The sequence below is a fragment of the Oncorhynchus gorbuscha genome, linkage group LG24 (genome assembly GCF_021184085.1).
Source record: "Oncorhynchus gorbuscha isolate QuinsamMale2020 ecotype Even-year linkage group LG24, OgorEven_v1.0, whole genome shotgun sequence".
NCBI classification, from domain to species: Eukaryota; Metazoa; Chordata; class Actinopteri; order Salmoniformes; family Salmonidae; genus Oncorhynchus; species Oncorhynchus gorbuscha.
The window spans coordinates 39,430,521-39,457,393 of NC_060196.1; the positions used below are offsets into that span (position 1 = coordinate 39,430,521).

The 26,873-nt window shown below is 42.2% G+C and overlaps 1 protein-coding gene across 6 annotated transcripts in view; it reads right to left on the bottom strand.

The window, feature by feature from the left end:
• Window positions 1-552: 552 nt before the first annotated feature.
• Window positions 553-26,873, bottom strand: part of LOC124012304 (thyroid hormone receptor beta) — a 157,268-nt gene continuing 130,947 nt past the window's right edge. For 4 of the 6 annotated variants that reach the window (XM_046325776.1, XM_046325779.1, XM_046325777.1 and 1 more), the window contains exons 6-12: window positions 15,549-15,649; window positions 15,223-15,370; window positions 12,958-13,163; window positions 10,281-10,367; window positions 6,528-6,674; window positions 5,554-5,812; window positions 553-1,491 (exon numbers count right to left, since the gene is read on the bottom strand). In XM_046325776.1, the coding sequence (XP_046181732.1) occupies window positions 1,250-1,491; window positions 5,554-5,812; window positions 6,528-6,674; window positions 10,281-10,367; window positions 12,958-13,163; window positions 15,223-15,370; window positions 15,549-15,649 (1,190 nt within the window). In that variant the 3' untranslated portion in view covers window positions 553-1,249. The remainder of the gene's footprint in view (window positions 1,492-5,553; window positions 5,813-6,527; window positions 6,675-10,280; window positions 10,368-12,957; window positions 13,164-15,222; window positions 15,371-15,548; window positions 15,650-26,873) is intronic. The other 2 variants (XM_046325780.1, XM_046325781.1) reach the window with 2 other exon arrangements.

Here is a 26,873-nt window from a genome sequence, read left to right on the forward strand (position 1 = left end):
GTGGATATAGATACTTTTGTACCTGTTTCCTCCAGCATCTTCACAAGGTCCTTTGCTGTTGTTCTGGGATTGATTTGCACTTTTCGCACCAAAGTACGTTCATCTCTAGGAGACAGAACGCGTCTCCTTCCTGAGCAGTATGACGGCTGCGTGGTCCCATGGTGTTTATACTTGCCTACTATTGTTTGTACAGATGAACCTGGTACTTTCAGGGTTTTGGAAATTGCTCCCAAGGATGAACCAGACTTGTGGAGGTCCACCATTTTTTCCTGAGGTCTTGGCTGATATCTTTGGATTTTCCAATGATGTCAAGCAAAGAGGCATTGAGTTTATACATCCACAGGTACACCTCCAATTGAAATGATGTCAATTAGCCTATCAGAAGCTTATAAAGCCATGACATAATTTTCTAGAATTTTCCAAGCTGTTTAAAGTCACAGTCAATATAGTGTATGTAAACTTCTGACCCACTGGAATTGTGATACAGTGAATTATAAGTGAAATAATCTGTCTGTAAACAATTGCTGGAAAAATGACTTGTGTCATGCACAAAGTAGATGTCCTAACCGACTTGCCAGAACTATAGTTTTTTAACAAGAACTTTGTGGAGTGGTTGAAAAATGAGTTTTAATGACTCCAACCTAAGTGTATGTAAACTTCCGACTTCAACTGTAGCTCTCACAGAACACCAGCATCAGAAGGACACCTGTATGAAAGCTACTCCACATCCGTTGACTGGAGAAGTATCGTAGGAATAGAATGCGAAATGGAAGGGAATAATGCTGGTTAGCTGGCTTCTGCTGTCTGTCACTGACCTTCTCAGTGTTGGTGGAGTCAGCATTCGGTATTAAAATGGACTAAAATGAAACACTACACGTTGCATGGTTTGTATGACTGACTGAACGAGCACCGTCGACGACAGAAATTAGACTGTACAATTAACACAACAAAAACTTCTAGAGAAGTAACTGAGAAGTGAAACATTTACAAAAGAAAAACCAAAAGAAAATGCTATTCACATGTACCCGCATCATAAGGGATGGTTCCATCCATAAGAACTAGGCTGAGAAGCTAGGCTACACCTAAGGTATGGAATGAAGTGACTCAGTAGTGCTAATGAGAGTTCCAACAACGTGTCCCAAGACGCCTAGAGCCACTCTGAGGCCCACTGTCGTAGCCCCGGCCAGGCGCCCACGCACACACACACTCTGACACACACCTCGGCAGGGTGTGTGGGCCCGTCTGTCCGTCAATCCTCAAAAACCTCCAGGAAGAGTGGGGGGAAGAGTTCGTTGGGGCACTCCACCTTCATATGCAGGAAGCGGGAGGCGTGGCACGCCCCGATCATCCGCAGGTCCGTCACCTTCATCAGCAGCTTGGGCCAGAATTGCGCCACCTTGTGTTTGCGGTAGTTGATGTAATGTTCAAAGGCCAGAAGGAACTCCTCCTGGCAGCGCTCAATACGCTCCACGCTGGTCAGCCCCGGACGGTCTGGGGAGGGAGAGATAGACAGAAAGGAGAAAAGGATGAATATGGATGAGTTTCATACTGTACTGTATATTACTACTGTCACATAGATAGAACAATTCTATACTAATTCAACCCAAATCTACAAACACAATCTCACTGGAGATAGAGACTATAACTCAACACTTGTATTAATTGGATATCCTGTAATCGGTCACTGGCTTGTTTCATTAGCACTACTAAGTCACTCCAGGGGTTGCATGTGTGATAGATTTACAGAACAACCGATTAATACAAGTATTGAGTTTTGAGTAAGTATGCTACAGAATTATTCAAACAAATACCAGATTGGCTCACGTTTGCCATTGATTTCACAACTCTAAAAGTCAAAGCAGACGATCTGTGCATGTGGATATAATAGGAGATCGATGGCTTCACAGAACAGAGTGGCATCATCTTAGAGATGGAGGGAGGGAGATGTGTGGACCCTGCACAAAGTTATTGATTTTGAACGTCAAACCCCCCGGACGGCCATTGTAGTCTCATCATTAGATGGTTTCCTTTCCTAGGGTGGGCTCTGTAATCCCTTATAATCACTACGTGAAAGATTGGCCTAATGGCTTTAAACAGACCTCTGGTGGAAGTTAACAGCAGTATTGACGTGTGACTGACTGTGGTTAATCACACATGAAAACAGGCCGGCACACACTGACTTACTGGCTTTACCGACTGTTTCATTGCTTACTGACTGTTTTGCTGCAGGTCTCACAGGGGGGGGGGGGGGTAAAGCCACAGGAACTACAGAGTTGCTCCCCTTTTTTTCCCCCAGAACAGCCTCAATTCGTCGGGCATTGACTCTACTGGACAAGTTGAGACAAGCGATCCAAAAGATGCTGGCCAATGTTGACTCCAACACTTCCCACAGTTGTGTCAAGTTGGTTGGATGTCCTTTGGGTGGTGGACCATTCTTGATACACAGGGGAAACTGTTGAGCTTAAAAAACCCACCAGCGTTGCAGTTCTTGACAAACTCTGCAGAGATAGTTGTCCTTCTGGAAGGTTCTCCCATCTCCACAGAGGAACTCTGGAGCTCTGTCAGATTGACCATCGGGTTCTTGGTCACCTCCCTGACCAAGGCCCTTCTCCCCCGATTGCTCAGTTTGGCTGGGCGGCCAGCTCTAGGTATTGTCTTGGTGGTTCCACTGTATTCTTGGGGACCTTCAATTCTGCTGATTTTTTTTGGTACCCTTCCTCATATCTGTGCCTTGACACAATCCTGTCTCCAAGCTCTACGGACAATTCCTTTGACCTCATGGCTTGGTTTTTGCTCTAACATGCACTGTCAACTGTGTGACCTTATATAGACAGGTGTGTGCCTTTCCAAATCATGTCCATTCAATTGAATTTACCACAGGTGGACTCCAATCAAGTTGTAGAAACATCTCAAGGATGATCAATGGAAACAGGATTCACCTGAGCTCAATTTCGAGTCTCATAGCAAAGGGTGTGAATACTTATGTAAAATAAGGTATTTCTGTTTTATTTTTTAAAATATACATTTACAAAGAAAATCAAAAAAACAGTTTTCACATTGACATTATGGGGAATTGTGTGTAGATTGATGAAAAAACAACAACATTTTTTCATACATTTTAGAATAAGGCTGTAACGTAACAAAATGTGCAAAAAGTCAAGAGTCTGAATACTTTCCGAATGCACTGTAAATATTTTGTCTTGCCCATTCATCCTCTGAATGGCACACATGCACAATGCATGTTTCAATCATCTCAAGGCTTAAAAATCCTTCTTTAACCTACAACTGGGTTCACCTTTTCAGTCTACAGTATCTCATGGAAAGTGCAGGTGTTCCTAATGTTTTGTACACTAATTGTATATATTATACATATACATTTATTGTGTACACTTGAAGTGTATATCATAAAGAATACACATCTATAAGCACATCCATGTGTGTTCATAGATGTGTAATGTAAGTTTCATGATATACCGTTGTCATGACACTAGCCCTTTCAGTGAATTGGCTAGCAGAGATGTGAACAACCCCCCCTCTCTTGTTAAGGGGAGGGGCACTTTTACTGCTTTACAACCAGTCGTAGTTTCCTTTTAGAGACTTGTCTCCCTGACTATGCTGTATGGGAGAGAGAGGGTCACAGTAGAGCAAAGGAACCTCTCCCGCCAAATTCTACTACATCTCAGAATTTGAGAATTTTCCTATTTTGGAGAATGTGTAAGCAGTCGGTGGAGAAGCCAGATATGACCTGGTCCATTTTGTTTCATGTTTGTGATATTACATGTTTGTGATGTAATATGATGTTAACCTTTAAAATGAGAGAATTGGCCTTCATTGTAAAGTTTAACTAAGTCAGTAGCCACGCCAAAATTAATAGACATTGGTTGGAAATGATGAACCAACCCCTTTTCCACTTTTGAATAAAAGCCTCTGTGACGAAAAGTCAACTCAGTTCCAAATTCCTTGAGGACTTGTCCTCACGTTTAAAAGGGCTAATTCTAATTTCAAATCTACAGACCAGGAAATGTGGGAGCTTGCTCCATACGTGAAATGGTATGAAATCTGAACTATTGATCACCTAACAAAGAAGTGCATACTAAACTAGCATATATCAGACTGCAGCTGAACATATGTGCAAATCTAGTACGAAAATACTGACTGACGAGGAAGCATCTCCAGATTGAGATGAACCTCTCAGACCACGTGAACCTCTTACCCGACGACCCGGGAAGAATCTACAAAGGTCAATGGCGACCTCAACTGGGCAAACCAGCCTCACATCATCAGCTCAACTATCGAAGCAAGCTTCACGTAAATACAATGCATTGCTTTTCCGAATGAGCGATCGTTGGCATATGTGGCATATGTATTTATGTGAGAATAGCTTCCCAGGTCCGATAGATACCCATGTTCCTTAGTCTTCCCTCCAAAACCCCTTCTCTTTTCTTTGAATCTATTGTGATATAACCAAACTGTTTTTGTTTAGTCCACTAGGGGCGGTATTTCCTGTATAATGTTATTATGTATTGTATATTTTTTAATTGTTTAAATAGTTAGTAAATAAATAATTGAGGCAATTGGTGTATGGGTGATTCATAGTAAAGGCTAGGTTCGTGCAGATAGCCAATAATTTTACGACATTTGGAATGAGAACTGATGAGGTAATAATTCATTAATTAAAGACCGATCAGATATTAAAATATCTGAAGAGTTATATTCGGAAAATTATAACTTTGTAATCTGAACATTTTCGGTGGTGCCCCGACTTCCTCGTTAAATAAAGTTTACATGATTAGTTTAATCACGTAACAATAATTACATATAGAGAATCGATTTGATAAAATAACAGTCTTCACATTTAATGACAAGTCTGAGACAGGACACCGTTAATGTAAAAATGTCTAGAATTACATACACACGGGACAGGGGTTAATATGGCGTGTTGTTCGACCAATCCTCTATCTGTTTGAACTCAGGGGCCTGCCGCTCTCTTTCTGTCTCACCTACAATGTATTCTACTTCCTACCTAATCTACTTTTAATGTACTTGTCATCATGCCAACTTGTTCAACATTGAAATGGCAGGTCATACCAAATTAAAATGAACAACAACACGATATAGAATATTAAAGAACACTCCTTTGAAGGTTTTGGAAGACTAATAGTTACGTTCAAATTCACCCAGTTTTTATAAAAGGGGCACCTTTTAAAGGATATCTTTGAAATAACTATCCGTAAAAAAAGAGATATCTTCTATATTGTCAGCTTACAAGTGGGTAAAACTGCTGCTGGACTGTGGCCCCTCAGTTTCAATGGCCATGACCCCCTTGCCCTTTAAAACGCTTTTGGAAGGTGACAAAACCCATAAGCCTGTGTCTAGCAAAAACAAGGGGCCGGATGTCTGGTAGTGTGGTAACGCAACAGGTGTGTGTGTGGTAACGCAACAGGTGTGTGTGTGGTAACGCAACAGGTGTGTGTGTGTGGTAACGCAACAGGTGTGTGTGTGGTAACGCAACAGGTGTGTGTGTGGGTCGGCAAGCATGTATCTTTCTCTCACCGGAGGACAGGAGGATGACGGCCTGTAGCAGAGCGACCTCAGAGTCGTCCAGGTGGAACGACGACAGCGACACGCCCAAATCAAAGATGGCATCCGACACTACACCCAGGCCTCCGTTCTTCAGCTGGCCGCGGGTCACGGCCATCTCCCCGTTAAGTGTCAGCGTCTCGCTCTCGGGGTCATAGCGAACGGCCGCCCGTAAAGACATGATCTCCATGCAGCAGCCTTTCAATAGGATAATCTGGTCTTCACAAGGCAGCTGGGAGGAGAGAGAAACACAGAAAGCAAACATTGTTATTGATTTTTTATTGATTTATTTGCACACGAACGATGAACGACTGATGTGATTGTAAGAATTAAAAGGAGCATGTGCAGGAGAGGTCAAAAGTCCAGAAATGATATTAGAACATTTATGTTGACATATATTAGTAGTGTTAACATTTATAACAAACTCAACTCTGTACATCCCATACTAAATGCTTTTTTCCTTTGCTATTTTTGAAATTAATTTGAATTTCAGTTTAGTTTAAAATATGATTAATAATGTTGATTTAGTTTAGTTTACATGTTGAGACCATTTCTATTTCAGTTTTAGTATTAGTGAGTTTTTAAGGTATTTCATCATTTTTTAATATGAAAGACAAGTAGAAATAGAGCACTAAGCCAAAACATAATTGACACAATTTCTATTTAACTATAAACTAAATAGTGAATTAATTTGACATTTAAAATGTTCTCTCATTTTAGTTTCTATTTGAGTAAAATTGCTCATGTTGAGTTATAAACTTGAGTTTGTTTCCGTTTAAGTTATAGTGTTTTAGAACCAATATATTTATTGACATTCTCTATGATAAGCAGGCAATCAATCATAAGAAAAGAGAACACAAATATAAAACACACATCCCCAATAAACATTGATAATATTGACATTTTACATTTGAGTTTCAATAAAGGAAAAAGCTTTGCTTACATACCTCACAGAACATAGGCAGCTTTTTGGCAAAATCCACCACTCGGGTAATGGCGGGGGTGATAATTTTTGTAAACTGACTGAAGGCTTCAATGTCCACTTTGCTCCCTTCAGGTGCATTTATGACCGGTGCTTGACCAATGTCCTCAGGCTGAAACGACAAGAGGTGGAGGGAGGACACGGCTCAGTGCATGTAAGTATGTCCAACAGGGACAGACTACTAAAAGACTTTAAGACACAGGGTGCAACTGAAATAGGGTGCACCCTATATAGTGCAGTACTTTCGAGCATAGGGCACTGGTTAAAAGTAGTGTGCTATCTAGGGAGGAGGGTTCAATTCAGATGCAGCTAGAAAGATCAGAAAACACAACACGGTCTCCTCTTTCTCCTCTCATGACAGGTCAACGAGGAAAACAGCACGGCATGAATACAAAGTGGACAGCGTTTCCACTGTGACCGTTGTTCAGGAGGGAAAAGGAGGAAAGTTTGAGGGAAACTTAAACAGGAGGGGATTCTCAGGAAAGTTTGAGGGAAACTTAAACAGGAGGGGATTCTCAGGAAAGTTTGAGGGAAACTTAAACAGGAGGGGATTCTCAGGAAAGTTTGAGGGAAACTTAAACAGGAGGGGATTCGCAGGAAAGTTTGAGGGAAACTTAAACAGGAGGGGATTCTCAGGAAAGTTTGAGGGAAACTTAAACAGGAGGGGATTCTCAGGAAAGTTTGAGGGAAACTTAAACAGGAGGGGATTCTCAGGAAAGTTTGAGGGAAACTTAAACAGGAGGGGATTCTCAGGAAAGTTTGAGGGAAACTTAAACAGGAGGGGATTCGCAGGAAAGTTTGAGGGAAACTTAAACAGGAGGGGATTCTCAGGAAAGCTTGAGGGAAACTTAAACAGGAGGGGATTCTCAGGAAAGTTTGAGGGAAACTTAAACAGGAGGGGATTCTCAGGAAAGTTTGAGGGAAACTTAAACAGGAGGGGATTTTCAAGCAAGTGCAAAGTGCAAGCCATTCATTTTCTCATCCTCAGTTGGCAGTGTCATTGACTAGGGTTATCCACTGATACGGTATTATTATTTTTATAACATATTGAACTACTTTCCTTCTGACCAGAAGTGACGTAAGAGTGATAGAGTAGAGGGAGCGCATAAGCAAAGAGCCCAGATTGAGTTGAGTTGAGTAGCAGAGGACAAAGCACTGTGTACAGCACCCCCCAGCTTCTGTTGGTTTGGTTGCAAATCAATATAAATATTGATGAAATAATAAAACACTCATCATTAATAATAATATCCCTTTAAGAGTCCTTCTCCCCTGTATGCCTTTCAACTGTCACAGCTAGCAGAGAACTATCTACATACTTTATGCACTTAAAGCTAGACTACACGGCAAAAGGTATGTGGACACCTGCTCGTTGAACATCCCATTCCAAAACCAAGGGCATTAATATGGATGGAGTTGGTCCCCCTCCTTTGCTGTTATAACAGCCTCCACTCTTCTGGGAAGGCTTTTCATTAGATGTTGGAACATTGCTGCGGGGACATGCTTCCATTCAGCCACAAGAGCATTAGTGAGGTCTGGCACTGATGTTGGGCGATTAGTCCTGTCTCCCAAAGAACAGTTCTTGTGCTGACGTTGCTTCCAGAAGCAGTTTGGAACTCGTAGTGAGTGACCTCGTCAGCACTCGGCGGTCCTGTTCTGTGAGCTTGTGTGGCCTACCACTTCGTGGCTGAGCCATTGTTGCTCCTTGACGTTTCTACTTCACAATAACAGCACTTACAGTTGACCGGGGCAGCTCTAGCAGGGTAGAAGTTTGACGAACTGACTTGTTGGAAAGGTGGCATCCTATGACGATGCCACGTTGAAAGTCACTGAGCTCTTCAGTATGGCCATTCAAGTGCCAATGTTTGTCTATGGAGATTGCATTGCGGTGTGCTCTATGTTATACACCTGTCAGCAACGGGTCTAGCTGAAATAGCCAAATCCACTAATTTGAAGGGTGTCCACATACTTCTAGCAATGTAGTGTATATGGATCATTCAACAGAAGTGGTTCAAATAGCTGACCCCAGTCAAAAAAACTATTTTAAAAAACAGATAAGTCTCCAAACTTAGGACACTTATTAACATCATGATCTATTCTAATTCATGCCAAGGCAATAACACACATATTGTTAAATTAATATAGTTCAACATCTTTGTTGATATACTCATTTCTAGTGGGGGGTGGCTGTCCCCACCCTGGCTCCTAAAATGTATGTTTGAAAACAAAGTGCTTCATTATTTTTGAAATATTTTTCACACTATTATTTCAATAGAACATATTGATTTGTTTTATTATTCAATTGAAAGATACTGCTACTTTATTGTAAAAAATCTTTCTCTAAAAAATGATTTCCCCACTTTGTATGTCACTACCGAAACACACATTAAAAGACTGTAGAATGAATGTGACTTAAGCCACATCCTTACAACTATAATCAGGAAATGGGATTGCAACCCTCTCCATCATAGCCACATGATGTGTCAATACCAAACATATAATATACAACAAATTGTATGTATTTGGGACAAAAATATATGTCCAAAATATACAGTAGCTATAATAACTAAAAACTGAAACGTCCACAACCGAAACAATTTGGTTCATTTTGGTATTGACATAATTGTTTTGGTAACTGACTCTTTATTGGTAATCCACTGTATGTATTTACATTTATTGGTAATCCACTGTATGTATTTACATTTATTGGTAATCCACTGTATGTATTTACATTTATTGGTAATCCACTGTATGTATTTACATTTATTGGTAATCCACTGTATGTATTTACATTTATTGAAAAAAACATCTGATAAGATAATCTACATTAAAGACATAGATAATTGTTCTTCCTGGAAGTCAAATTAATTGGAGGAAACCAATTCTTCTCGCTTTAAATCAAGGACATACTATTGTAGTGAATTCGGGGGGTAGGCCCAACTGGGACTCGAACCAAGGTCCAACAACTGTCAAGCCAATACCTTAACTGTTACGCCAAGAGGTTAAAGTGTTGAGTTAAGGTTGCTACAATATGGTATACAGTGGACAAGGTCCTCAGCCTAATCCCCCTGCCACAAAGGTTATACAGTTACATGTCCAAATGAGCCAAAGTGTGTACGGCACAGGCAGCTCAAATGTTAATTGATCTGATTGGTCAAAAGACCAATTAGTGAAATAAATTGCAGAATTTGGCTGCCTGTGTAAACGCAGCCACATGTGCGAGAAGCTTGGTCTGTGAATACAGGGAAACTTGTCCATGGGTCAGAGCCGGACATTGATGGTGAAATATGTCTCTAGATTACATTTAAAGGTTTTGAAAATCAGTTTAAAAATCTTGTTTTCACTATTTTGCACATTTTGTATTACATTTCTCAAATTAATATGTAACAGAAGGCTAATAAAAATGATCAATATGGTGCATGGTTCTCCCTTATTAATTACTTAATTGCAACTTTTTCACTGTTTTGGTAGTGAATAATTTAGTTCCTAGTAAGGAATTCACAAAATGACTTAAAATATGCAATACAAAAAACAGTGTGTGAATAGTAGATATGTCTAATAATAGGATACAAATGTCATCTTTTTTTCTAACCCCAATTTGAATGAACCACTGTATTTTAACACTCACCTATAATATAATAGCTAGCTATAGCAGGTGCGATTTGAGAAGTGTTTTGATAGTATTTAAACTCAGTATTATATTTTGTCTACTAATTCTTACCTTGGTTTCCTTCACCCCCACTGCACTCTGGTCAGAAGTATAGAATAAATTACATGTTATTTCATTAAGTAGCATTGCTTCCTCGACCTGTTGGACAATCAACAGAGATTGTGAAGAACGTTTCAATGAGGAACCCGTGTCAAGCCAACTAAAACAAATAACATGTTTAAACTGAGGACAGGTAGACGAGAGAAAAGTCAGTGCAGAGAGAGACAACAGGTGAGTAGCACACAAAATGCAAAGTGGAGTTTCCATGACAAGATTTAGGCTCAGGCTGAAGCATTTATGTTATACTTATAAACATATATTTAATTATAGGTATTCAGGTAAAACATTTTTGTAAACTTTTTTTTGGGGGGGGGTTGTATGTCAAGACTCACAAATTAGTTAATCAAAGCTGATATACAGTACCCTTCAAAAGTTTGGAAACACCTACTCATTCAAGGGTTTTTCATTATTTTTACTATTTTCTACATTGGAGAATAGTAGCGAAAACATCAAAACTATGAAATAACACGTATGGAATCATGTAGCAACCAAAAAAGTGTTAAACAAACCAAAATATATTTTATATTTGAGATTCTTCAAAGTAGCCATCCCTTGCCTTGATTTCAGCTTTGCACACTGTTGGCATTCTCTCAACCAGCTTCATGAGGTAGTTACTTGGAATGCATTTCAATTAACAGGTGTGCCTTGTTAAAAGTTAATTTGTGGAATTGCTTTCCTTTTTAATGTGTTTGAGCCAATAGGTTGTGTTGTGACAAGGTAGGGGTGGTATATAGAAGATAGCCCTATTTGGTAAAAGACCAAGTCCATATTATGGCAAGAACAGCTCAAATAAGCAAAGAGTAACGTCAGTCCATCATTACTTTAAGACATGAAGGTCAGTCAATCTGGAAAATTTCAAGAACTTTGAAAGTTTCTTCAAGTGCTGTCGTAAAAACCATCAAGCTATGATGAAACTGGCTCTCATGAGGACCGCCACAGGGAAGGAAGACCCAGAGTTACCTCTGCTGCAGAGGATAAGTTAGAATAACTGCACCTCAGACTGCAGCCCAAATAAATACTTCACAGAGTTCAAGTAACAGACACATCTCAACTCAGAGGAGACTGTGAATCAGGCCTTCATGGTTGAATTGCTGCAGAGAAACCACTACTAAAGGACATGAATAATAAGAGGAGACTTGGTTGGGCCAAGAAACACGAACAATGGACATTAGACCGGTGGAAATCTGTCCTTTGGTCTGATGAGTTAAAATTGGAGATTTTGGATTCTAACCGCCGTGTCTTTGTGAGACGCAGAGTAGGTGAACGGATGATCTCCGCATGTGTGGTTCCCACTGTGAAGCATGGAGGAGGAGGTGTGATGGTGCTTTACTGGTGACACGGTCTGTGATTTATTTAGAATTCAAGGCACACTTAACCAGCATGGCTACCACATCATTCTGCAGTGATACATCATCCCATCTGTTTGCGCTTAGTGGGACTATCATTTGTTTTTCAACAGGTCAATGACCCAAAACACACCTCCAGGCTGTGTAAGGGCTATTTGGCCAGGTAGAGTGTTGGAGGGGATCAAGTTATTCATTCTCCACAATCACCCGACCTCAACCCAATTGAGATGGTTTGGGATGAGTTGGACGACAGAGTGAAGGAAAAACAGCCAACAAGTGCTCACCATATGTGGGAACTCATTCAGGACTGTTGGAAAAACATTCCAGGTGAAGCTGGTTGAGAGAATGCCAAGAGTGTGCAAAGTTGTCATCAAGGCAAAGGGTGGCTACTTTGAAGATTCTAAAATCCCAAATATATTTTGATTTGTTTAACCCTTTTTTGTTACTACATGATTCCATATGTGTTATTTCATAGTTTTGATGTAGAAAATAGCAAAAATAAAGAAAAATCCTTGAATGAGTAGGTGTGTCCAAACTTTTGATTGGTACTGTACATTACGATAATATAGTATAATGTAATACTATAATACTAATATAATACCACATATTAATAAAGTCTGCACAGGGACTACAGATGAAAATGTGTTGTTTAGCTAAATCTTGAACTATTACTGATCCAAAATAAATACCTAAAATAAATTACAATTCTATACTGTATATGTGGCCTACTCAACAGTCTATAGTCCAGGCCTTGTCATCTCTACATGGAAACTCCAGGATAGAGTCAAAGAAACTGAGACAGACTTCAATCTGCAGAGGACCATTAGACTTTATGGAAAATAAAATAATTTGGTTAAAATGTGAGGAGTGAAATTATAAAGGTAGTACTGCTCAACACACAGCGAGAGAGAGGAAGAGAGAGAAAGAGAGAGGAAGCAAGAGAGATAGAAATAAACAGTTATTCATTTTTAGTATTTGTTTAGATTATTAAAGAACACTGCTTTAAAGGGGAGAGAAAGAAGAAAACAAGAGGAATGGATTGTTCCGTTTTAAGTTAATGTCTGCTGCGTTGAGGAAGACACTTTCTCCAGCGTCCAGCTAATTCTCCCCATTCTACAAGGAGATACAAAAAACATGGACATATTAACGTTGGGAACAGTGGTGGGTTGGGGATGGGATGGGAGGTAGGGAAGGGGACAAGAGAGGGATTGTGGGAACTGGGAATGTTTCACAGAACAGAGATGGTTGGTTAGACGCTGTCAGCCACGGAGGAGACGTCTCACCAAGAACTTGCGTTTCTGTTTCCAGTGGTTGCCCTGGGCGTTAGTTGACATGTGGGCCTCGGTGACCATGCGGATCAGGTCCCACTCCTCCTGGGACGGCTCAGGCCGGTCCCACACCGTCTTCTGGAGCTCATCCTTCCGCCGCCGCTCACGGTTCTCCTCGATCAACTTCCGCTTGGCGAGCCGCTTGCTGTCGTCCAGCACCACTGGGAGGGAGTGGTGGAGGTGTAGAGGATGGGAGGGAGAGGTGGAGGTGTAGAGGATGGGAGGGAGCGGTGGAGGTGTAGAGGATGGGAGGGAGCGGTGGAGGTGTAGAGGATGGGAGGGAGAGGTGGAGGTGTAGAGGATGGGAGGGAGCGGTGGAGGTGTAGAGGATGGGAGGGAGCGGTGGAGGTGTAGAGGATGGGAGGGAGAGGTGGAGGTGGAGGGAGAGGATGGGAGGGAGAGGTGGAGGTGTAGAGGATGGGAGGGAGAGGTGGAGGTGTAGAGGATGGGAGGGAGAGGTGGAGGTGTAGAGGATGGGAGGGAGAGGTGGAGGTGTAGAGGATGGGAGGGAGAGGTGGAGGTGTGGAGGTGTAGAGGATGGGAGGGAGAGGTGGAGGTGTAGAGGATGGGAGGGAGCGGTGGAGGTGTAGAGGATGGGAGGGAGCGGTGGAGGTGTAGAGGATGGGAGGGAGAGGTGGAGGTGTAGAGGATGGGAGGGAGCGGTGGAGGTGTAGAGGATGGGAGGGAGTGGTGGAGGTGTAGAGGATGGGAGGGAGCGGTGGAGGTGTAGAGGATGGGAGGGAGAGGTGGAGGTGTAGAGGATGGGAGGGAGCGGTGGAGGTGTAGAGGATGGGAGGGAGAGGTGGAGATGTAGAGGATGGGAGGGAGCGGTGGAGGTGTAGAGGATGGGAGGGAGAGGTGGAGGTGTAGAGGATGGGAGGGAGCGGTGGAGGTGTAGAGGATGGGAGGGAGAGGTGGAGGTGTAGAGGATGGGAGGGAGTGGTAGAGGTGTAGAGGATGGGAGGGAGAGGTGGAGGTGTAGAGGATGGGAGGGAGCGGTGGAGGTGTAGAGGATGGGAGGGAGCGGTGGAGGTGTAGAGGATGGGAGGGAGAGGTGGGAGAGGTGGAGGTGTAGAGGATGGGAGGGAGAGGTGGAGGTGTAGAGGATGGGAGGGAGTGGTAGAGGTGTAGAGGATGGGAGGGAGTGGTGGAGGTGTAGAGGATGGGAGCGGTGGGGAGAGGTGGGAGGGGAGGTGTAGAGGATGGGAGGGAGTGGTAGAGGTGTAGAGGATGGGAGGGAGTGGTGGAGGTGTAGAGGATGGGAGGGAGTGGTGGAGGTGTAGAGGATGGGAGGGAGAGGTGGAGGTGTAGAGGATGGGAGGGAGAGGTGGAGGTGTAGAGGATGGGAGGGAGAGGTGGAGGTGTAGAGGATGGGAGGGAGTGGTGGAGGTGTAGAGGATGGGAGGGGGTGGAGGAGGAGGAGGTGTTAGGGATTAGGGGGAAGGGTGAAGTGGTAGGGCGAGAGAGGGTCAAAGAAGGAAGCAAGGAGTCACGAACGGCGAGGGGATTGAGAGGGAGGGGATCAAGCGCACAAAGAAGCAAGTCTAAGTCTAAGTATTTTAAGAACTGCCACTGCTATTTTAAGAAATTAAATGTTCTATTGTTCTGAAGTATGGCTCCATACAATTTACAATACAAACAATATACAATTCAAAACATATGCACTCTGCATCTGATATTTACACTGATATTTACACTGATAAAATCCATCATTAAAAACATGATCTGTCAATAGATAAATAATAATCCAAATCTGATAACAGAAGTAAAAACAGAGAAAGCATGATAGAAATTGCACAATAAAACAAGAATGAAGAAGAGTATTTGTAAAGAGTAATGAATGAGGCAGTCTATTCCTGTTATGAGGAGTCATGACATTCGTTCTCCTCATCTCTGTACTCTGAAATAGGTAGGTTAAGCAGCTCTCCGTGATGAGCCACCTCGCAGGCCAAGCGTGATTATCAAGTTCAGTTAACAGATCTCTCAGGTAGATTGGAGCATATTTATTGAGACACATTTTTAGAGCAATCAGAACTAGTACTAGTTAGTTCATTTGTTAAATCCGTTTTTCCCCAGCTGCCATAGTGGTGGTAGTGAATCTCCTCTCAATTAAATATGAACGCTACATTATTATAATTGTATTTTACATCTCACTCTAGAAGAAGGAACATTCTCTCTAAAGGTATTCTGGGGAACTAAACTAAGCAGAATACTACTTACAGTCTGTTGCCATGCCGACAGCGATGCACTTCTTGAAGCGGCATTCCTGGCACTGGTTCCTGGTCACCTTATCGATGACGCACTTTGCCTCGTACTTACAAGCGTACGTCGGGTTCAGGTTCTTCTGGATCGTTCGCCGGAAGAAACCCTTTGGGAAAAAAGATCAATTAAATGTTTGAAAGGGAATTTCCGGGACACAATGATCTAAAAAATTATATTTCATTGAATTTTTCCTTTTTGATGGATACTGCTGAAACCATGTCAGAGAGTTAAGTGTTGCTATTATTACATCTGTTACTAATACATATGTCCAGTGTTGGTATTACCTTACATCCTTCACAGGTGATACAGCGATAGTGATATCCTGTAGCTTTATCCCCACATACTACACATAACTCGTCCTTGTCCAGGTAACTGGGGATGTACCCTAACAAGACAGAAATAAATCAAACGTAAACACATCATATAGGGAAAGTTGTACAACTGAAATGTGTCTTCCACATTTAACCCAACCCCTCTGAATCAGAGGAGTGCCAAAATCGATATTCACGTCTTCACGGCGCAGGGAACAGTGGGTTAACTGCCTCGCTCAGGTGTAGAACAACATATTTTTACCTTGTCAGCCCCAGGGATTCGATCCAGCAACCTTTCGGTCACTGGCCCAATGCTCTAACCACTAGGTTACCTGCCGCCCCATATAGGCCAGTGACGATCCGTTAACAGGCACACAACTATACTTATGTTGGATACAAACAGCATTCAGAAACAACCAATTATGTATGCTAGGAATGCCTGTATCGTTACCAGACCGATTTCCCTGTGGGACAATAAAGTACTCATTTACTCCTGTCTGACCACAAGCAGACCACTGAACATGATCTTTGTAGACACAGCAACTTAGAAACAAAGAGGTGATTTCCACCAGATGTGTTTAACATCATTAATTTCAACACAAAGTTCTCCAAAAGGGCCTAAAGTGTGTAGCACTAAGAAGGTAAGAAGCAGAGGTAACAAGAGTTTAAAAGGTAGGGTCAGTGAGGGCAAGGCTGGGGGCTTAGCCCACTGAGAGAGGTGATCCAGCCCGGACACACAAGCAGGGTGGCATGCACTGGGGGCCGTCAGACTGCGGGAGGGGAGGGGGGTAGGAGGAGAGGAGGAGGGTGGGGCCAGAGGTCAATAAATGATCAATACGAGTCGAGGGGAGTCAGGGCCAAGCTATCAACCAGCAAGCTCCAACCTTCTGTTACCCTGTCTGTAGTCTTGCTCCCTGTACCAGCAATCAATACACACACACACACACACACACACACACACACACACACACACACACACACACACACACACACACACACACACACACACACACACACACACACACACACACACACACACACACACACACACACACACACACAACACACACAAAGCACAAAATGCAACAGGTTCTCTGGCTCCGGGTCAGTTCTTGCACGGTATGACACCTTAGGTCAACTTGGATTTACTCTAGTCCAAACTAAAGCCTGATCAAAGGAGCTCAGGTTGTCAACACAATTAATACCCACCCGTGAATATAATTGCAAACCATTATGATAGACGCTAAGAACACTGTTCGGGACAATCAAATGCAGAGACATATTGACCATACAGAAGTTTGCCAACAAGTCTTTTCAAAGTCCATGGTCTTGTAATATGTTGGCGGTCTGAATTTTCCTTTAAACTTCAAGAGGTCTTAGTTTGAAAGTGAATACATAGTTCAATGTACTTAACTACAAACGGTCCCTAATGGGTTGACTTATCAACCCAGAAACTCACAGTACTCAGTGTTTAGGTGTTAATAAACATGTAGTATCAGAATCACTATGATTATAGTGTATCAAAAGTCACTACGATATTTTATAAACACATACGAGCAAGGTTCAACACTGAAACGGTTTGCAATGAGATAAATCACTGTTCAAGACAAACTATATTAGCATACATCAAATACCAACAATATCAGGTCAGATTTTGTCCTTCATCAACAGGACATATTGGTGCACCTGTCGCACGTCTCTACACATGCATTCCAACACAAGCTGTCAGGTTGGCACCCCATTACGCCACCTTGTTAGTCCCTACCTTTCAGTTTGTCATGCCATCACAATAATCCCTAGTACTTCCCGGTTCTAGAGCCAGAAGTACTGCTCCCAAGTCCCTACCTTTCTTGTTGACCTCTTGCATCCACTGCATGTGGGAGAAGTCAGGCTTCCCCTCAGAATAGTAGTCGGGCTGGTGGTTGTAGTGGCTGAGAGGCACTTCCATGGTGCAGTATTCACTTTTGAACACGGGGTTGGGTCCTGGGTAGGAGCAGGCGTAGGGCTGGCTGGGGGGCCAAGCCTGCTCCATGCAGGGAGGGTGGATCTGGTGCATGGGCTGGGGCTCACAGTGCCCGTACCCCCCGGGACCATCACCTCCATACATGCAGTACTCCCCACCGCCCTGCGTCGGGTAGCCACCGCCCACGCCATGAGGCATCTCATACATGTCAGGCATGCAGTAGTTCATGATGGCCAGCGACTCTGCACCGAAGGCAGGTAGGCTCATACAAAAGGCTGACGAAGGCCAAAAAAAGAAAAGAAAAGAAGCCTGGAGACAAAGTTACGTATCAACTCAGAGCTCAGCCTAATTAATTCAGCGTTATGTTAAATTACTCCAGATAAATAATGAAACGATTGACACGGATATGATAAGAAACTGGTGTACGGAGCAGGTAGGGGCTATGTTGGTAGAATGAGTCTTATATACCGAGACCTTGGGCCCACCCCTACAGTACAACCCCTAGCACGTACTCGCCCGGCTCCACCCCACCGCACAGCGCCCTACCAGCCGACTGTGGCAGGAGCTTTATGACGACGTGAGATTTCTAATCTGACTCTGTAAATCCCAGGAGTGTAACAGACAGACAGCAACAAGATGGTGATGTTCTCGCAGATTAAAGCCTTGATTGATGTGCCTCACCAACCACCATCACCTCGTCATAGACATATGGTGCCGTGCCGCTGGCAGAAATGAAACAACAAACAAAGACAGTACAAAATACCCAAAGAAAAGTCATCCCAAATATTTCTCTGGCATAAGAGTATGAATAAGTAGTAGCGGACAGTCTCGGAGAAGTTTAGTTTGGTTTGGTTCGTCAACACCCGGTGAGTCAATTCAATTTAACACTTAGATCTGGATGATGAACAATATCGTGCACATTAGAGTTCAAATCTCAGAATAATCGGGTTTAGCTTGCTTAGGCCTATTTCAGTGATTTATGTCGCACACAAACTCAGAACACCTGTCTTCAATTCACATCAATCAACATGAATCCCACGTATTCCCAACATTTTCACTGGCAATAAAGTAAAACTTAGACTTCACTTCAGACTAGGATAGAATAGTATAGCTCATTTACAAGGGTTAAGTTTTACCAACATTGTCATAAAATGAAGACCACCACACTGTAATCCATGATGGACAACACAACCCAGCTAAAAACAACTTGCTTACTAGTAGGTCAGTGAAACATCAGAAACTTCTAGAACTCATTAGAAACCCCTGTATACCCCTGAATGACTGATTATAACCCTTTCACAAGTGTATTACAATGATAATATTAGAGGAGCTAAGTGCAATGGTTCAAGATCATATACAATTATCAAATGTTGAAATAAATGGAATACTGAAGTTATATTCTTCTGGTGTTGATTGGATATTACTTTCTTATTTGAGTCAGAATATAAGAAAGAAACCAAATGTTTTATTCTCTGATACTCTGGTATAGTTTGATCAACAGGTTGAATTTCAATGGGAGGCGCCATGTGCCAAACCACCTTATCGTATGTTAATCTTCAGACATTCAGCCATATTGATTATGGTATTGATTATGGTTCACAGGATAAGCCTTATGGCAGAGGGGAAGGCGGTACCGATATTTTCTAATTGGACAATCAAAGTAGATGGACTAACTAAGTACAAACATATGCTTGATCACACTTAAGGTTATTGTCTTGCTAAGATATGATTGGCTAAACTTTATGAGATCTTAAAACACACTACATGTTACTTAATTAAGTTCCAAAAAGAATAATAAAGTAATAATAACAATGTCCAAATAAATATATCAGAGTTTCAAGTAGTGATGGATCATTTGATATTATTTAGTTTAACAATTGAAAAAGTTTTTAGTTAATATCAGGTCTAGTGGACACAATTGTTCGAGGTCTACAAGTGAATAATAAGATATATATTTTATGGATTTCAAATTGAAAGAAGAAATACATTTAATATCAATTCTGTCCAAACAAGTCAGCCATGAAAAAACCAACACCAAACAGCTATAGTATTGTTCCACATTACTAACCATTAGTTGATCAATGACCACCAAGCATCCTGGCCTACGTAATACCAATAGCATATACAGTGGGTCTACAGAGAGATGTTATGTATTCTGCTGTTCACCTTTTTAGAAATCAATGGAGTTTTAAATCTTAAAGATTAAGCCATACAGTAGTTTCCCCAAAAGCTTCATTGTTTATATGAATAAATAATGTACCATTATATTAATCAACTATTGTCTCATACTTTCAGAATTCACAAAGATGGCCGCTACACATTTCATTTATTTTGTTCCTGATGTTTTGTGTGTAAATGTTTATATCCAGCGAGGATTGTGTACTTGTCTTTATCGCACCCAATTAACCAACCAATCAGTTAACCGATGTTTGATATAGGAATACTTACCTGCAGTGGCATCACACACCAACGCACATGTAACTGACAAAACAACGGAAACAGCGAAGTAAATGAGGGATACAAAGGGAGGTGGTTCCACAGTTGTGGTTCCTGAGTTAATTAAGCATTTATTTCAATATTGAATTAGATGTACATTTTGCAGATATTCTAATAATTGATCAATCAATGGCCATGCTCTTATTGATAGCTCTTACAGTTTTTTTTTTCAATTGTTAACAAGCGTCGCTCAATACCGAAGCCACTTTTTTCAAACTCTTCACACAGTCTGCATTACCAACATGCATCTTGGCCAAACAGTTCATCTCACCTCCAAAACTCACCCAAACAACCAAAACACTTTATACATGTCTCAAAATAAGCTTGTTCGACCAGAACACTGGCAACAATTCTCACTCAGAAAGCATACATTGTCACTCATAACACACTGACCTAAAAAAAAACACTAACATGGAGCATTACTTAAATGATTAACTTTTTCTCTTTGAAGTTTGAATGATTTTCAAATCATTATAGAATAAGAATAACACCTTTTCACTTTATTGACTGTACTGAAGTACATGTAACAAGAATGAATCAGAAATGCAGCATTCTGCTTCAATAGCCTTTATTTTTTCTATATTACATTACATATATCTTTGCATATAGTAATTTACTTGTGAAAAATAAAAAGTTGAAACAAAAAACGAATTCCTGAAATTCCAGGGCTGCAATAAAAACATTTTAAAAACATCATCAACATGTATAATATAATCACTGATACTGTACAGTACTGTGAGGGTTCTAGTTCTCATCAACATGTATAGTATAACACTCATACTGTACAGTACTGTGAGGGTTCTAGTTCTCATCAACATGTATAGTATAATCACTCATACTGTACAGTACTGTGAGGGTTCTAGTTCTCATCAACATGTATAGTATAATCATTCATACTGTACAGTACTGTGAGGGTTATACTTCTCATCAACATGTATAGTATAATCATTCATACTGTACAGTACTGTGAGGGTTCTACTTCTCATCAACATGTATAGTATAATCACTCATACTGTACAGTACTGTGAGGATTCTAGTTCTCATCAACATGTATAGTATAATCATTCATACTGTACAGTACTGTGAGGGTTCTACTTCTCATCAACATGTATAGTATAATCATTCATACTGTACAGTACTGTGAGGGTTCTAGTTCTCCCTCTACTGCATTTGGCCACAAGTTCTCATCAACATCACATCTTATGTTTTCTCTGGCGATGTATCTTGGAAAGTATCTTCAGGAATGTCTAATCTAACCCTGGCAGTCTTCAGGAGAAGTGTCTCCACACCCTGGCAGTCTTCGGGAGAAGTGTCTCCACACCCTGGCATTCTTCAGAAGTGTCTCCACACCCTGGCAGTCTTCAGGAGAAGTGTCTCCACACCCTGGCAGTCTTCAGGAGAAGTGTCTCCACACCCTGCCAGTCTTCAGGAGAAGTGTCTCCACACCCTGGCAGTCTTCGGGAGAAGTGTCTCCACACCCTAGCAGTCTTCAGGAGAAGTGTCTCTACACCCTGGCAGTCTTCAGGAGAAGTGTCTCCACACCCTGCCAGTCTTCAGGAGAAGTGTCTCCACACCCTGCCAGTCTTCAGGAGAAGTGTCTCCACACCCTGGCAGTCTTCAGGAGAAGTGTCTCCACACCCTGCCAGTCTTCAGGAGAAGTGTCTCCACACCCTGGCAGTCTTCAGGAGAAGTGTCTCCACACCCTGCCAGTCTTCAGGAGAAGTGTCTCCACACCCTGCATTCGTGGCATCCAGTAAGGACATCTGATCATGTGGATGGTGGTCATAAACCTTCCTCCTCCACACAGAGAAAAACTCCTCTATGGGGTTTAGGAAGGGGGAGTATGGAGGCAGGAACAGTACTGACATCCTGGGATGGGCAGCAAACCAGTCTGTGACTGCAGCAGAGTGGTGGAAAGCCACATTATCCCACACAACAACGACGGTAGGGGAGTTTCTGGACCCTCTCTCCTCCACTAGCACAAGTCGATTATTCAGGTCATCCAGAAAATAACTGAGCCTCTCTGTATTGTAGGGGCCAATGAGTGGTTTGTGTAACAGCAAACCATCATTGGACAGTGCTGCACACATTGTGATGTTAGCTCCTCTCTGGCCTGGGACATCCACAGTTGCTCTCTATCCAATCACATTTCTTCCCCTGCAGACTGCTTTTTCCAGGTTGAATCCAGCTTCATCAACAAATATGAATGTATGTGTAGTTTACCTGGCTTCCCATCTCCATTACTCTCTAAAATAGAGTAAATCCACAGTTTCACTGTACTTTACATTGTGCATAGCTGTGTATGTACCCTGTTTGGTTATTGAACAGACATCTTACCTGGAGATATTGATACCGGAGTTCTTTCACACGTACACCGTTTCTCTCAAAGGGTACAGTGTACCTCATCCTTATTTTATGTTTTTATATGACAATTGTAATTGCAATTGTTGTTGTGCTGACCATATTCACAATCCCAAAAGTGATATTGTCTACCAGCACTTTGTCCTGAATTTCCAGCAGTTTTATTGCATTGTTGCCAATTTCCATGTCAACAATGGCAATTTCCTGTGCATCTGATAATATTCTGCCTCCCCCTCCCGTGGGAGGCAACCTTTGGATCCTACTGAAAAACACAAAACAATCAATATATTTCAAAATGTCAGTACATGTAAAAATGTGACCATACTGTATTGTACTGTAATATGAAGTTAAATTATCATTGAAGGATGCACATCTCACCTGTTGTTTTGCCAGAAAATGTGTACTATTGATTACTATTGTTGAATGCTGCAGATTTGGTTGCACCCTTAAACCGGCCTCTCTCAAAGAGAGACCATGGTTTACAACATGGTCAATAATTGGGGCCCTTATCTCATCAGAGACCCCAGCTCTTGCTTTTCCTCTCCTTTGTCCTCTATGCATTCTCCCTCTCCCTGCCACTCTTCTTTCCCTACCAAACAAGCTTTGATCCATGTTTCTAAACTAAATCATTCCAAAGCTGTCCTCTTTTGTATGTTTGGTAATGAGACTAAAAACAGGAAACGTGGGTAGGCTTTCAGCTGGAATTGCAATCAGCTGTGTTTGGAATGATTCAATATTCTGCTGAGATGTTCTATGTGTTTTAATCTGGTTACTGCAGAAATGGACAACATTTGCCATCATTTTGTTTTGAATGTGTTTTTAACAGTTTTGGAAACAGTGTGTCAGCATTTGAAAACGTGCTGGAAATATATAGTTTTGCAAGTGGTGGAGTATGAATGAGAAAAGAGCTAATCAATTTCGGAGAATGTAGTCATTGAATGCATTTTGTGTGAAAGCAATGAAAAATTATTCACAGTTTGGTCAACATACACTTCTGTTTCGCTGACTGTGTGAAGAGTTTTGACAATGTGACTTCAGTTTTGACCAATGCATGTTAGCAATTCAAAAAAACTGTAACTAAACATTAATTATAGACTAAACAGAGCAGGGTAAAATGCAAGGTAACAAGTCAAATATTTTACCTGGCTATGTGCCAATGATACATACTTACTAAGAGTATACAATTATTGCATATAATTAATTCAAATCTAATAACCCCAAATAATTGTAAAAGTATAATTGAATTATTTTACCCATTTTTCGGGTCAGTTTCAACTTATTAATACAGAAATATACGTGTTCTTAAAACAAACGTGCTGAAGCTTAAATACAGTGCTGAAGCTTAAATACGGTGCTGAAGCTTAAATACGGTGCTGAAGCTTAAATACGGTGCTGAAGCTTAAATACGGTGCTGAAGCTTAAATACGGTGCTGAAGCTTAAATACGGTGCTGAAGCTTAAATACGGTGCTGAAGCTTAAATACGGTGCACTCGGAAAGTATTCAGAGCCCCTTTTCCACATTATTTTTACGCTACAACCTTATTCTAAAATGCATTAAATAGTTTTTCCCGTCATCAATCACACACACAATATCCCATAATGCAAAAACATTTTATTTTTAACATTTTTGCTAATTTATAAAAATTTAAAACTGAAATATCACATTTACATAAGTATTCAGACCCTTCACTCAGTCTTTTGGGTATGACGCTACAAGCTTGGCACACCATTCCTCTCTGCAGATCCTCTCAAGCTCTGTCAGGTTGGATGGGGAGCGTCGCTGCACAGCTATTTTCAGATCTCTCCAGAGATGTTTGATCGGGTCAAGTCCGGGCTCTGGCTGGGCCACTTAAGGACATTCAGAGACTTGTCCCGAAGCCACTCATGCGTTGTCTTGGCTGTGTGCTTATGGTCGTTGTCCTGTTGGAATGTGAACCTTCGCCCCAGTTCTGAGATCCTGAGCACTCTGGAGCAGGTTTTCATCAAGGATCTTTTGTACTTTGCTCCGTTCATCTTGCCCTCGATCCTGACTAATCTCCCAGGCCCTGCCACTGAAAAACATCCCCACAGCATAATGCGGCCACCACCGTGCTTCACCATTGGGATGGTGCAAGGTTTTCTCCAGATGTGACGTTTGGCATTCAGGCCAAATACTTCAATGTTGGTTTCATCAGACCAGAGCATCTTGTTTCTCATGGTCTGAGAGTCCTTTAAGTGCCTTTTAGCAAACTCCAAGCGGGCTGTCATGTGCCTTGTCATGTGCCTTTTACTGAGGAGTGGCTTCCGTCTGGCCACTCTACCATTAAGGCCTGATTGGTGGAGTGCTGAAGAGATGGTTGTCCTTCTGGAAGGTTCTCCCATCTACACAGAGGAAATCTGGAGCTCTGTCAGAGTAACCATTGGGTTCTTGGTCACCTCCCTGACAAAGGCCCTTCTCCCCCGATTGCTTAGTTTGGCTGGGCTGCCTGCTGTTGGACGAGTGCTGCAGACATTTTTGGGCAGCTTTCACCAGATCTGTGCCTCGACACAATCCTGTCTCGGAGCTCTACGGACAATTCCTTCGACCTCTTGACTCAGTTTTTGCTCTGACATCCACTGTCAACTGTGGGACCTTATATAGACAGGTGTGTGCCTTTCCAAATCATCTAAAAACCTGTTTTCACATTGTCATTATTATTACCAAGATGGCATAGCAGTCAGACGTCCTTTGTCCTCGTCTTGTCGTGTCAGTGTATATATATTTACATCTTTCTTTTCCAAAAACCCAACTTCAAAACACTCTCCTGCAACCCACCTCACCAATTTAAAAAAAGTATTATTTACCTCAAATCTGAAATCCACAACAGAAGCTAGCCAGAAGCTAACCAGAAGCTAGCCAGAAGCTAGCCAGAAGCTAGCCAGTTTACTGGCTAACATTAGTATTCAGCTAACCACGGTTTGTGGTCATCAGCTATCCTTTAGCTCGAAAAGCTATCGCCAGTTTTGTACAAAGCGACTCAGACCAGAACATACCGGTCCTATTTTTCTCTCCATATCGCCGGATTTCTACAGCAAGCTCTGGACATTTACACCTGGATCTCGCAGCTAGCTAGCTGCTATCTGTGTGACTTTTGGCTTACATGGATCCCGGAGCAAACATCAATTATTCCGGAGCTAGCCAGCTGAAGAGTTCCATCAGCCACTCCTGAGCTACAATCACCAATCTGGCCCCACCGGGCCTTTATGACTGGACTACCGACGTTATCTGCCGGAGGGAGTTATCCAACTGGCCCCTCCGTCACGACGTTACCTGAACGCCCATCTGCGGCCCGCTAATCGTTAGCTGTCTTATCGGCTGCTATCTGAATAGGTCTATTGGACCATTTTTTATTGGGGCACTATAACTATATCTGTTTTTCCGATTGGATTGATCCCCTCTACCACACGGTACCCCACTAATCTACCGACGGAAACGCACGAGGTGGCTAAAAACAGACCTCCATCCTCTGCCAGCTTGCTACCCATGGTCTGGCTAGCTGTCTGAATCGCCGTTATCCCAACCAACCTCACTACTCACTGGACCCTTATGATCACTCGACTAAGCATGGCTCTCCTTAATTTCAAAATGCCTTGTCCATTGCTGTTCTGGTTTTTATTTGGCTAATTTCACTGTAGAGCCTCTAGCCCTGCTCATTATACCTTATCCAACCTTTCAGTTCCACCACCCACACATGCGATGACATCACCTGGTTTCGATGATGTTTCTAGAGACAATATCTCTCTCATCATCACTCATACCTAGGTTTACCTCGACTGTATTCACATCCAACCATACCTTGGTCTGTACATTATACCTCGAAGCTATTTTATACCTCGAAGCTATTTTCTGGGACACTGTAAAGTCCATGGAGAATAAGAACAACTCCTCCCAGCTGCCCACTGCACTGAGGACAGGAAACACTGTCACCACCAATAAATCCACTATAATTGAGAATTTCAATAAGCATTTTTCTACGGCTGGCCACGCTTTCCACCTGGCTACGCCTACCCCGGTCAACAGCACTGCACCCCCCACAGCAACTCGCTCAAGCCTTCCCCATTTCTCCTTCTCCCAAATCCAGTCAGCTGATGTTCTGAAAGAGCTGCAAAATGTGGACCCCTACAAATCAGCCGGGCTCGACAATCTGGACCCTTTCTTTAAAGGGTCCACTTCTGCCGAAATGGTTGCAACCCCTATTACTAGCCTGTTCAACCTCTCTTTCTTGTCGTCTGAGATTCCCAATGATTGGAAAGCAGCTGCGGTCATCCCCCTCTTCAAATGGGGGGACACTCTTGACCCAAACTGCTACAGACCTATATCTATCCTACCCTGCCTTTCTAAGGTCTTCGAAAGCCAAGTCAACAAACAGATTACCGACCATTTCGAATCCCACCATACCTTCTCCGCTTTGCAATCTGGTTTCAGAGCTGGTCATTGGTGCACCTCAGCCACACTCAAG